The 14,335-nt window shown below is 31.0% G+C and overlaps 2 protein-coding genes across 2 annotated transcripts in view; both read right to left on the reverse strand.

Annotated features, from left to right (window-relative positions):
- Positions 1–953: 953 nt before the first annotated feature.
- On the reverse strand, positions 954–2,894 carry LOC131668044 (probable serine/threonine-protein kinase DDB_G0288147). Its single transcript, XM_058941872.1, has 6 exons — positions 2,801–2,894; positions 1,892–2,020; positions 1,567–1,758; positions 1,390–1,461; positions 1,222–1,314; positions 954–1,114 (listed from the first exon to the last, which is right to left on the reverse strand). The coding sequence occupies exons 2-6, from the start codon at positions 2,004–2,006 to the stop codon at positions 954–956; spliced, it is 633 nt and encodes a 210-aa protein (XP_058797855.1). The 5' UTR covers positions 2,007–2,020; positions 2,801–2,894.
- Positions 2,895–2,959: 65 nt separating this feature from the next.
- LOC131667483 (NAD(+) hydrolase sarm1) overlaps positions 2,960–14,335 on the reverse strand; it is an 836,900-nt gene continuing 825,524 nt past the window's right edge. The window contains exons 8-10 of the transcript XR_009302201.1: positions 3,369–3,771; positions 3,093–3,237; positions 2,960–3,008 (exon numbers count right to left, since the gene is read on the reverse strand). The gene's annotated coding sequence lies outside the window, so the exon portion shown is untranslated. The remainder of the gene's footprint in view (positions 3,009–3,092; positions 3,238–3,368; positions 3,772–14,335) is intronic.

Here is a 14,335-nt window from a genome sequence, read left to right on the forward strand (position 1 = left end):
ATACAATACCCATTATGATATCATAGCTTTTATGTGCAATCATAGAGTGATAATTTTTCCACAAAAATTTACTAGATTTCCTTTCTATATTTTCTATCTCATAACTAGCAGTCAGTAAAATGATTTCTTCTTGACCTTCAATATCAAGTGTCGCGGTAGCGACACGCAGGCGAGTAGGTTATGAAATAACTGCGAACTGCGGGCGCACCGTACACTATATACAATACATTGGCTAAAAGGGGCGTGGCCAAAAGCATTTTTCATCGTTTCATTATTTTCACGAGCGATATGGGCATGTATTATATGGTAGAATCGATCATTGAGATTACCATCTTTCATTTAAAAAATGTTTTAGTTCGATTGATACAATTTTCACAAAGTTATTCGTAAAACAAGATTTTTTGATAGTTCACTGTCTGAGCAGCTTTTTGTTCTACCAATTTTTTTGTCTCACGCGTATTATACGCATATCCCATGAGTATTATACGTACGCGTAATACTATGTTATACGCATATTCAGTGTCCCATCTATCTCATGTCTCATGTACATACGTTTATGTATGTATATGTATATGTGTTTGTGTTTTTTTGTTTGATTTGTTTGTGTGATTTTTTTGTTTGTGTGATTTTATAATAAATACTTCAAAACAATACTACTCGAATGCAAAACTTTCCAGTACCAGTAAACAAATGTATACCTCCCTTCGGATTGACCTTTGACTAATGTATCATAAAGTGAATTTCAAAAAATGATTGAAAAAAATGGAATTGTTAGTATTTTGAACGGAGCATCATGAAAAATATTGTCAGCATAATCAAAGATCATAATAAAAGAGAGCATAATGAAAGATATCGTAGTTATTCATTTTTGTGTTGATTTTTTTATTATTATATTATATTATATTTATATTTATATATATTTATGAATTCCTTTATTTACAGATTAATACGAATCAATTATTATTATTATTATTATTATTCTCTTGATTGTCTGGGTCATCGTCATTTCTGTTAGGCACGTAAGTGCACTCCTTTGCCATATTCCATAGAAATGTAGCCATGCGACTGGCATTACGCCTCATCTGAGAGTTCACAGCTGCATAGGGAGTAGTACCTATAACGATGAACAATTTGTTATAGGTCAAATTTTATTGTATAAAATATATATATTACAATTAAATTATATAGGAGGATGTCATATAAAATAATATCAAAACTTACGTCTGTTATTATTGCGGTTTCTGTTTAGTCTCATAACTGAACCTTGCATGCGCACATTATTTTGCTGGTTTACAGGGATGTTTTGCAAAGGCCCTGCAAAATTATTTGAAAGAAATTTCTTTAGTATAAGTTTGAGCCACTAAATGAGGACATGAATTCGTTGCTTACCTAATTGTTGTCCAGCAAAACCAGCATTCTCAACAGCACGACCAGCATTATTTGGGACAGCATTTCTGTTAGCTGTATTAAATAGAATAAAAAATTGTAAAAAAAGTTTTGCAGATTCTATTGTTACAAATTATTATAAAAGAGCAGCCGTACAAAAATGTATTATTACTTATATACCTTGAACTTGGTCATTGACTTGAGCTTGCACATTTGGTATTGCCGGATCGTTTGGAATTCCTTGATTTGCATGTCCAATTTCATTGAGTTGTTCAGGATGATGAACATGATGACCAATACCATCATTTTGATGTACATGTAAATGCTCATTGTCAACTCCAAAAATCACAGGATGATCCTGAATCTGCTGCACTAAAATTTATAGAAAACAGAACTAATTTATTTGTGCACAGTTTAGATGAGAATAAGTTTTAAGCTTGGTCATATAAATAAAACATATATGAAAAATCTATTGGTTTAAGGGAAAAAAATTAAATACACATACCAGGTACTTGAGCATTTTCTTGTAAGTTCGGTGGACGAATTTGAACTCGGTTTTGCTGTCCATTACCAGCTCTGGCAAGTCTTTCCAATTCTTCATTATGGTTATCAATATCCATTTGTTGAAAATTATCTGCAAAAAATAGTATTGATCTGCAAAAAATAGTATTGATAGCAATAAACAATGAATAAAATGGAAACGTCGGAAATACAGTTTACTGTATTTACTTCTTAGTATTGAAATCAAAAAGTATTGCATAGCAATAGCAATATGAACAATATATAAAATGGAAACGTCAGATAAAATTATTTCTAGATTACTATATTTACTTATATTATTCAAATCAAAAAGTATTGTAAATGAATTCAACTTTTTCATATGTAGCATATTAAACTAAAAACTAAACTATTACAAAATTGAATAACAATAACCTGCTAGATTGTTGTTCTGATTATCTTCACCTAATAAGGCATTTATTTGAGCAACTTCATCCATTTTTTGTTGTTTGTTAAGTTTATAAAAAGCTTTCTAATTCACTGATAAAATTAAAGATTTAAGCGGTTTCCAGTATTTAATATTAATACTAATTGCCTTTTTGCTTCACGAATTGGCGATTCTAACTTATATAAATTAGCCCTAGTCTTGATCACATTTATCTTTAATCTTTTGCAGGTAACCTTCGCTTGTCAAAACAACGTGTACAAGCACGATCGAGAACAATTGACGTATAGCTCTAAATAAATCCGCTAGGAATGTTCACATCACCTTTTGAATATACCGCTTATACACGTGATTTTTTTTAATTTGCTATGAAAACTTAAAGTGGGTATTTTTTTGTATTATTTTTATCTATATCGATTTCCTTCAAATTTAGCTCGATAATTAAAACAAAATTAGTTTTTTTCTACTTACATACAGTGTCTTTATTAATGATTTGTATTTAGATTTTTTTATTACTGCTGATAAGTTACTTTTACAGTATAATTTCAATTTTTCCTCATATTTAGAATTTTTTTCACATTATTGTTTACAAACATTTTTTTATAAAGATTTAGAAAACACACCATTCTGAAATTTTTTTATCTCAGTACTACTGTTTTTTTACAAAATAATAAAAAACCTGGAAAAATAAAAAACATACTGTTATTATCAATTACATACTATTTTAATGAATGGCTATGCTTGACTCATTTTTTCAACTCACATGATTGTTTTTATTAGTTTAATATTTCATGTATTATGTCTGGAATGACATTCATTCAACAAACTCCACAAGAAGATAGAGAAGCTTTTGGCGTGGTGATATTCTTTAGTAATTTTGCCAGCTCGAGTTCCTCTAAAGGATTTACCTGAAACAAAAGAGTTCATTTTCAACTTAATTAACATATTTTTTTAAATATTATACTAACAAAAGACATTCAATAGTTAGAAAGTCATAAGTTAGATAAATTTATCCATCTATAGTATTATATAAACTTACGGTTATTATATGAATTAGTTGAAGATAAATTACTTGATGATTGACTAATCTGTATCAAAGAAGTAGATCTCGTTGATGGATTCTGATCAAACAGATTGGAGCTTGATATTGGAGCATTCCCTTCATTAGAATAAGTTTTTGATTCTAAATTAGTATCTAGATGGCTAGACTGTACCAAAGAAATATCTTTTAATGGAATCTGAGATAGATTGGTGCTTGGTGTTGGAGCATTCTCTCCAGAAGAATTTGTGGATTCAACATTAGTCTTCAGAGTTGTTGTATTAGTGCACTCTCGTGCCAATGCCAAAAGAAAACTTTCCATCCTTCCAAACTGCGTTTTCTGTTTGGCATGTTTACCTCCTCTAGTTCCTCGTGTTTTTTTGTCTTGACGTTGCATATTTAGCTGCAAATAAATATGACCATGAAAACTACATAAGTTTTTTCAATTTTTTTACAATATAATGAGCAAGTCATATTAAAACAATAAATACTGATAACTTGACTTGATTAATTTTAAAGAAATATATTGCAAACAAACAATTAATTTCAATTTTTTAAAACAAATAATGCACAAATATCCATGATTGAAATATAAGAATGTCACTGCAATCATGACAGATCTGAGAGCATTAAGTAAATAATCACAACTGATTATAAATATATTTTATAAACATGTTTTACTTGGTTTTAAAATTCGTGTGATCTATTTATACTTACTACTACTAAAAATTAGAATATTTTATAACTCTTCAAAAATTTTATTCTTCTGAGTAGCAAATAAAATTTTATGTATACGTACACATACATGTACATTGCCTAACCTAATAAAACAAATCACAACACATGCGTGTAAGTGATGTGAATCGAGTTTAAAAAATTACCAAAAAAGTTGCCAAAGAAATTTCGTCGATAATTTAATCGTTAGCTCATCCAGCGAAGCAACGGCATTCAGAATAAAATTTTACATTAATCAATCAAAAATTCAACAAACAATCAACGACATAAGGTTTGATAAAGTGCATATCACACTTCGGCAAGTTCCTCACTTCAGACCGCTCGCTCTCTCCAGCATCTACTTACTGTATATAGTGTATATTCCATGGCGGTGGCATACACATGTGTCAAATCAAAATTAAGGAGCAAAACAAACAGCAATCTCCGTCTTCTTACTTTTAACATTCTTGAAAATACGTAGCCGTTATTTTGGCGACAATCAGTGTGCTCTGAGTATTCGAGTATGTATTTTTCGATTATATAGTAGAATAATAATTTTTGCAAGTTCGGTGAAATAATGACAAATATATCTATGATTTGCAGATTTGTGGTCTTGAGAAAGCTGTTCATCCATCCATCATTCAATTCAGATAAATCTGTTTGTTGGCCTTCTGGTCTTGTCAATAGTTCAGTGAGTAAAGCAAAATATAAATAGCCAATTTTATAAGCAATCCCAGCTGAAAATAGTAATTGGATATCTATTTATAAATACATGCATGAACGATATTTTTATCAATTAATAAATATATTTTCCTTGATCAATAGAAGAATATTTTATACTTACATTAAAAATAACACATCTAAATTGAAAATGTAAATTATATATTATTCAGCATGAATAACCAAACAAAGTTACGTATATGAATGTACTATTAACAAAAGCATACCTTTATTTCACAATTAATCACATCATTGTCTCAATTGCCATAAATTATCATCAAATCAAGATACGACAGTTTAATGATTTTTTTATGATTGACCATATCAATGGACAATGTCAGGGTCCGTGAAGGATTTATAATGAATAATTAATACTGAAGCCAATGGGACAATACATACAGTAGATTTCAATGGTTCATTGATAAAATTGTCAAAAAAAGTTACAGCAACTCAATGTCTCACTCACTTCAGGATCAATTGTTGATTAAAAATCCTTCATGGACACTGACATTGTTTATTTTTGGTAAGTCATACAAAAATGATTAAGTTGACAAAATTTGGCTTGGCAATTCATGGCAAATATGAAATGTACCACTGATAAAAGCATACCTTAATTCTACAATCGATCACATCATCACCTTATTTGCAATGAATGGCCAAATAAAGATACGTCAACATGATTATTTTTTTCATAACTTACCAACAATAAAGGGTGTCAGGGTCCCTGAAAGCTTTTTAATGAACAATTAATCTCAAAGCCAATGGGACAATAGAGTAGGTTTCAATGGTTCATTGACAAAATTTTCAAAAAAGTAACGGCAACTCATTTAGGAGCTAACATTTTTTGGTGTTGAAATTGAATATGTAAAACTTTTGCATAAAAGTAATGCAATGCTTCAAAATGATTACTAACCAATTTCCAAATTCTATATACCTGCATCTTTTTTTCAGATTTTGAGACAAGTAATTACAAAAGAAAAAGGAGTACTTCGAAGGTTCAGAAGTGAGTATAATGTTTTTATATATAGTTACCATGAAATTTGTTTTTCAACAATAATTTCATAACAACTTTTCATTGTTGATTTCATAATAAATTTTCATTATTGATTTGGTATCTTTGAAAATCACAGTTTCCACGTATCGCAGGATACCATTTCATCAATAATACTTCATTTTTCAAATTTTCAAGTATATCTGTTTTTAATACTATATGCATTGAATTACTTTTTATTATTCGCTACTATGACGTTAATAAAATATGAATATTTTACTTTCCTCTTTAAAATATTTCCTCTCTGATTATATAAATATATTCTTGTATTTTCTCTAATATAAATATATTCTTGTGAAATTACAGGTACCTTGTATAGAACAGTAGAAACCGATATTGGTGAGTTTGGTAATAAAATAAGGCTGCTAAAAGCGCCGAATATAAGGCTGCTAATAGCGCCAAATAAAAAGCTGCCTAATGCGCTAAATCCAGGCTGCTTTAAGCGCCAAATACAAAATAAAAAAACTGAACACTGTGCAATATTTATCATAATTAGATATTTTATTATTGCAATATTTTGTAAATTATAATTTATTAAATTGTTTGCTATAAAATAAATAAATTGTTGAAGATACATACTATTTATGAAAATGGCTCCCTTCCCTCTCACAAAAGATGAAGAACTAATAGTTCGAGATCCATCAGCATGTCTCAAAGATTCTCACATCGACAAATTCCATAGTATATTACAATTAAGTTCAAATTTCAAGCCTAAAACCACACTTTATACATCAGTATTTGTTAAAAATCCACAAAGTAAACGATTCGACTCACTCCCTAAACACTTACCTCATTTACAGATATTGCATAGTTGCAATAACAATTGCTTTCAAGGTAAGTGTAAAAATGGATATTGGGTTTGTTTATACTACAATACGAAGCAAATTTTCATTTATAATTCATTGAATCAACAACGGTTACATAGTAGCCATGAAATATTTCTAAAAAAATTGTTTTCTCATTTCGATGAATTACGCATATCGTTTCCAAAAGTCCAACACCAAAATAATGCAGTAGATTGTGGGGTTTTCGCTATAGCTTTTGCGACGTCTTTGTATTTCAAAAAATCTCCAAGTACCATTCTATACGATACAACACGAATGCGAGAACATCTTATTGCCATGTTTTGGTCAAATAAACTCAAGCCTTTTCCAGAATTGTTGAATTACGATAAACAAAGCTTTGTACAAACTATAGAACTAAACAAAAAGAATGATTCAAGCGTTTCGTTTAAAAACTACAAAAGGTCGGAAAATTTACTGAGTTCATTTTCTAGTGATTGGAAAATTATTGGAATTGAAAACAAAGATAAACGTTCGAATTACGCGACGGCAGCTTTGCAGAGCTTGTTTCATTGCCCTTCGATCAGATTACAGTTTTTTAACAATACAGAGAATAACGAATTGCAAGAGGCTTTTCAGGCGTATGCTTCTGGTGACAGCCTGTCAATAAAAAAGGTTAGGTCTTTTGCTGGTTATAAATTTATTTTGAATGAACACGCAGATGCTGCTGATTTCATAGTAGAAATATGTCGTAAATCGAGAAACATGCAAGCAAGTCTTGCATTCAAATTTACTACAGAAGTAGGTTGTAAATCTTGTGATATTCTACGTAATTCTGAATCGGGATACAATTACATACTTCCATTATCCATTCCAAACAACATGCACCATTCGAGTCTCCAAAAAATTATTGAATGTAACTTTGGTCAATGGACTTACTTGGATTTACCGTGCGATAAACAATGTGGTAATCAAAAATGTATAAGAAAATCTGTTCAAACATCAAATGACATTTTAATTTTAAAATTGAAGTTATTCGAATTTAACAATGAAGGTAAAAGTAAAAAAATTACCAACTTCGAATTGGAATCTTTTGAAAAAGAAATAATATTCATTTCCGAAAATATGTATAGAGTGAGAAGCGCAATATTTTACGTTTCTAGTTTTCCATATGGGCACTATACTAGTGTGCTTCGCGAAGCGAACTATTGGAGAATGGTTGACGACTTGAGCGTTTGTCTATGTTCTACATTTCCGCGGCAGGAGGGGGCATACATTATTTTTCTGGAAAAAATTAGTGACCCAACTGCTAAAAAAAGTGATAAAAATATTTATGAGTCCACAGAGAAACTGAATAGCATTGATAATGACAAATCAAATCTCAAGTCTGTTAAAATCTTTCCAATTAAATCTTCTAATATCCTAAAAATCACTAATGGTAATAATAGTTCAGAATTCCAAAAAAATGATATGATATCTGCTGTAGAAATAACTGAAAGAAAAACTTTTGACTCGAAAATAGAATTAGAAAAGGTGGGCATAGAAAAACCACAATCAAAATTCGTATTGAAATTTCCAACTAGATCAAGTGCAATGATATCTAAAGTCAACGATTTTAATGATGAATAACCTGTAAATAATAGTCATTGTGGAGTTAAAAATGATGTGGACGACTGTAACAATAATATGGAATTTTCGAAAAATGATCCGATATCAATTGTAAAAATAACTGACAGAAAAATAAATGACTCGAAAATGAAATTGAATAGTATTGACATTAAAAAACCAAAATCAAAATTCGTTGTGAAATTCCCAATTAGGTCAATATTATCAAAAGTCACCGATTCTCAAAATAAGCAATGTGGAAATAATAATCAATGCCTTAACTCATTATCCGATCTCAGTATCGATATGCAATACCATTCGAAATCCAATCAGAATAAAAGAAAGTTTGATGAATTAGCTGAAGACGTTACATCGCTGCCTCGTTCAGAAAATAATGAATCGTCTACTTATTTTGCTAAAAATAAACATCGTAAACAATCGCACATACAGTCTGGTTTTTCAAACAATGTAAATCCTTGGAATATTGTTGGTATCGTCAATTGTAACATGGTTTCTTGTTATGCAATTTCAAGCTTACAAAGTTTGTTTCACTGTCCTTCCATTCGATTAAATATTTTAAATAATTTCACCAAAAATACATTGCAAGAGGCTTTACAGGTGTATGCTTCTGGCGGATATGTAGATATACAGAAGGTTAGATCTTTTGCAGGAGATGATTATATTTTAATTCAGCAAAAAGATGCAGCAGACTTCATTAGAGATCTTTGTCTCAATTGCACATATTTACAATCTAGTATTAGTTTAGATATCATTACAGAAGTTGACTGTATTGCTTGCGGTTACAGAAATAGCACATCTGCAAAGTTCAATTGTACATTACCGTTATCGATTCCGCAAAATCAGAAAACTGTAAGTTTGCAGGAAATTATTAATAACAATTTAGAACAATGGACTAATACAGAAGCAGAATGTAAAACACCATGTGGTCGCTTATTGCGTATGAAAAATTCAATTACAACTGAAAATGACATTTTAGTTCTTCAATTACTGATATACAAATTTGATTCAAACGGAAGACGTCAGAAAATAACAGACTTTCAACTCACTCCATTCGAAAACGAAACAATTAGCATCTCTGGAAAAACATACAGAGTAAAAAGTGCTATAATACATCATGGTTTTAGTATTGAATCTGGTCATTACACTGGTATTCTTCGCCAATCAAACCATTGGGTAATCGCTAATGATTCACATATTTCAACGAGTAATCAGCTTCCAAATACTAACGGTACTTACTATCTTGTTTTTCTGGAAAATGTTGTTCTACCGCACAAACTAATCGATATGGAAATTTCCAACAAACCAAAACATAAACTTTCAATTACAAATAAAAATAAAAATATAATTAAGAATAATAACGTTGCTTTCAACAAAAATAACTTAATGAACAATATCACTGTTACTGATAATAATATTGCAGATAAACAGTTTTCTACAGAATCAGTTTCAAGCAATGCAATTAAAAATAAACCGACTGAAATCGTATATTCTACAAATAATAACAATCAAAACGTGCCAAGAAAAAATTCCTCTAAAAATAAACGAAAATTTGATGAAGTGGTTCGTAATGACCAGTTCAATAGTTTATCAGGTATTGATGAAACATCTATCGACCGTTTAAATCAGAAAAACATTAAGCTTTCGAAATTGCAACATAAAAGAAATGCAAACACAATCCAGCATGTTATTTCAGATTTTATTAATTCATGGAAAATTCATATTATTAAAAGCAATGATAACGATACTTATGCAACGTCAAGCTTACAAAGTTTATTTCATTGTCCTTCAATAAGAATAAAATTTTTAAATGAATTAAAAAAGGATATACTGCAAGAAAGCTTGCAGACATATGCATCTGGTGGGAAGTTGTCAATAATACAATCTAAAGAATATTACGTAAACAGTGTTTTACAAAATATCAATTGCCCTTCATTATCGGCATTAATTGAAGCTGAACAAATTGTTACTGCAGCCATTTATGCCAGAGATCAGGCAGTCGAACACGTCAAATCATTTATCAGAAAGTGTAAAAATGACGTTGAAGTTTCTTTGGCCCGTTTGGGTAAAGAACCGATTAGTGGTAATGAATTATTTGCTGCAACTGCTTTATGTGGATTAGCAAAACATTGTTCCAAATCGGAAGCCTATTTCGCAGAAACATCATATAATTTCAGAGATGCATTTAAAAATTTAAAAAGTATTGTTGTTAATACAAAAGGTCAGGTGACAAATGTTCTTCCCTTGGAATCATCAACTACTTGGTTTTGTGGTGAAAATTGCAAAACTCTTGACCCAGATATATTACAAATACTAACAGATTTATTCAAAGCCATACTAAATGTTTCGTATACTGACGGTTCCGAATTTTATCTAAATATCGATATGTGCTCTTGTGAATCACGAAATTCAAAAAAAATGGGACATCCAAAAGTTTGTTATGATCAACCTCTTTTGTGCAAATCAATGTTTTTAAAGTTGAGTTATTTATCGGCCCATTATCCTTATCTGCAAAAAATAAAACGACAAATTTATAGAATAAAAGCTGGTTATCGCACAATATCTCAAATTGATGACGCACTAAATTCACGTGATATAACTGAAATAAGAAATATAGCAAAGTCATTCAATGACTCACGCACTAAATTTCATTGCTCAGATGACGTGATATGTTTAGACGAAGTCAAAATCAAAGAAAAATATGAGAAAAGTATCATTGAGTATCAGAAGATTGATAGGGATCCTCCTTCTATTCCATGTATTTCATGTGAACGACTTCTTTGTTTAAGAGATATGACGTCTGCACAGAAATGCGCAGACGACCTGAAAGTTGAAAATAAATCATACAATTTACGAGGTAGGAAACCTGTTAAATATGTTGATGACGAAGAAGTCGATGTTGATGGGTTTTTGGAAAAAGTTGAAGACAAAGAGAATGCTAAAGATCCCTCATTCAAAATACAAAGCAAAGAACATTGGAACAAATTTTTGCAAATACATGACCCCATCACTATTTCAAAAGCTTTTATCTGTAGCAATTGCAAAAATAATTTTGATAAAAATTGTGTACCTTCAAATTGTACTATGAATAAAATGTCCAGTGAAGAAGTTCCGACTGAAATAGTTGTTCTCAACGATTATGAAAAAATATTGATTCAGCGAGCAAAAGCGTTTCAGACAGTCGTAAAAAAAGATACTGTTATGAACAAACAACTTCCACATTATGTTAAAATCGATAAAGTTGTGGGTGGAACATTTCATTTACCCCTTCCAATTGAAGAAACTTTAAAAAAAATATGCCCTACAGCGGATGCTTTGATGAAAGATCAAGATGTGTACGTATTAGTGAGAGGTAATGCAAATAAAAATAAAGTTATGTGGGAAGATTATGTTGACGTTAAAAAAATATGGAAAGCTCTATATTGGCTCAAATCAAATAATCCTTTATATGAAAATATAATTATTCCAGAAAATCCATCTAATCTGTTGGATGATTTGCAAGACTGTGGGGTTGCTGATGAGGATAACAATTTCATTGATGATTCAAATGTAGATAATGTGGAAAAGAAAAAAAATAATGATTGCTCCAGTGACGGACAAAAAAATGTTTCAGAACCGCAAGTTCATCTGCAAAACTGTAAGATTGACGATAAGAATAACGAAGTGATTAATCATTCGATTGCTCGCGATGTAGAAAATAAAATGAACAATGACTGTTCAAATAAGGATAAAAAAAGTGATGAAAATATTTCTAAAAACCCGCAAGCACTATTAACTCAAAAATCCGGGTCTGACAGTTTTTATAATCAATTTACAATTTATCCTTTACATAATGAATCGAAAAATATCGATGACATAACATTATATCAAATGTTGAATGTTTACGCCACTGCCATAGACGCACGAGAAAAAGCGTTGGATCTTATGTGTTTTCCCGACCTGTTTCCAACCGGCAGACATGGTATGTATGAAGAAAGAGATTTTCGTTTGAGAGAATCAGATTTCATTAAAAGCAAATTAACTTCGAAACATTTACGCTTTCGATTGAACAAACAGTATCTTTTTCATTTATTATATAATCATAATCGTAGACAAATTGCTGCAGGAGTGTTCCATAAATTGAACATTGTTAATCCACATTATAAATGGACAGCTGCGGATTTACAAAACTTGAAAAAAGATGACAATCTTGAATCAAACGTCAACAGCATTTTTTCACGTCTGAGAGGTACGGAAGCATATTGGAAACAACCAAGGAATGAATTAAACTGCATGATGAGAGAGTACGGACCAGCAACATTTTTTATCACGTTCAGTCCTGCTGAATGGATGTGGTCGGAAGCTGGGGAATACATTCGTAAAGTGAATGGTTGGAGCGGTAAATCAAATAGTGAGTTAATAACTGCTGATCCGGTTTCTGCTGCTAGATTTATTGATAATAGATTTAAAGCAATGTTGAATTACATTTACTCTTCCTCAAATCCAATAGGGAAGGTCTCACATCACTATTATGTGCGTGAATATCAAGGAAGAGGGCTTCCACATTTTCATTGTATATTTTGGATTCAAGACGCGCCGACATTTGGAAAGTCTTCGAATGAAGTAGTCAAGGACTTTATTCTAAAATATATTACTTGTCGTATACCAGATAAACGCATATCGCCTGAACTTTATAGACGAGTAATGGCTTATCAGCAACATAAGCACAACAATTACTGTATGAGGAAGAAAAAAACAAAATGTAGTTTTATAAGTGCTTGTCGTTTTGGGTTTTCACGACCTGTCACAAAAGAATTAATCTTGAGAGCTGTAGATGTGGCTATAGCAAATAGACAAAAACTTAAAAATAAAAGTAGATTTTATGATCTACCTAGAAACTTGGAAGAACAAAATATTAATGATTATATGTCAAATTTATTAGCAATGTGGGAAGGTAATATGGATGCTCAGTATATTGGTGAGAAATCTTAACTTCTTACGAGGTACGTCTGTTCTTATGGTACAAAAGGGGAAAAAAGTACGATTGATTTTGATTTGTCTGAAATGGAAAATAATAAATCATTATGCAGTCGCCTGTGGTCTATTGGGCTTCGAAGTTTGAATCATAGAGAATGTGGAGCACTTGAAGCTGCCGATACACTTTTAGGACACCATCTCCACGCTACTGATAAAGATACTATGTTCCGATGGTTGAATACAAATATTGTTCGAAGTAGAAGACTTAGATCTTTTGCAGAAATTAAGCAACTAGCTCCTGATTCTACGGAAGTTTTTTATAATAATTTCATTGACACTTACTATCCAATTCGCCCTAAAAAATTAGAAAACCTTTGTTTGTATGATTTTGCAAGATGGTTTGATGTAAAGAAATCGAAACCGAAAATTAATTGCGAGTTCTATAAAATAGGTGAAGATTTATATTGTGTTAAAAGAAATAAGCCATATTTGATAAACCATTGTTATCATAATCCAATAACACAACCAGAAGAATATTATCATTCATTGTTATTGCTTTTCTTACCTTGGAGAATTTTTGATCAACTCAAAGGATCAGAATCTACTTATTTTGAACATTTTGTTAAAATAAAAGATACCTTGGCCGATGCTATGCAATATCACGATAAATCTGAAACCATTCGAGAAGCGATAGACAATATGGCAAAACTTATTGAAAATCAAATGATGCAGAATAATGAACGCAGTTCTCCCCAATATGATTTATCTGATGGGTGCGTTCCTGTGGAAATAGAACAAGCTATGAAAGATTTTGAAGATGCTGCTGATAAAGTTGTGATGACTACTGATGCACTAGAAGATAATATAAATAAATTCAATCCGGATCAAAACAGAGTATTCGTAAAAGCCAAGGAGGGTTTATTTAATGAGACAAAACCATTGCGATTGGCTATTTTTGGATCAGGTGGTACTGGAAAGAGTCATATAATTGAAAGTATTGTTGCCTTAAACAAATTGCATCGGAAAAAGAAAACCTTGATACTGGCACCAACGGGTATAGCGGCTTATAACATTAACGGTCTTACAATCCATAAGGCTTTACAAATACCCGTTGAGCCCGG

The sequence above is a fragment of the Phymastichus coffea genome, unplaced genomic scaffold, assembly GCF_024137745.1.
Source record: "Phymastichus coffea isolate CEN01 unplaced genomic scaffold, Cenicafe_Pcof_1.1 PCOF00005, whole genome shotgun sequence".
In the NCBI taxonomy this organism is placed as follows: Eukaryota; Metazoa; Arthropoda; class Insecta; order Hymenoptera; family Eulophidae; genus Phymastichus; species Phymastichus coffea.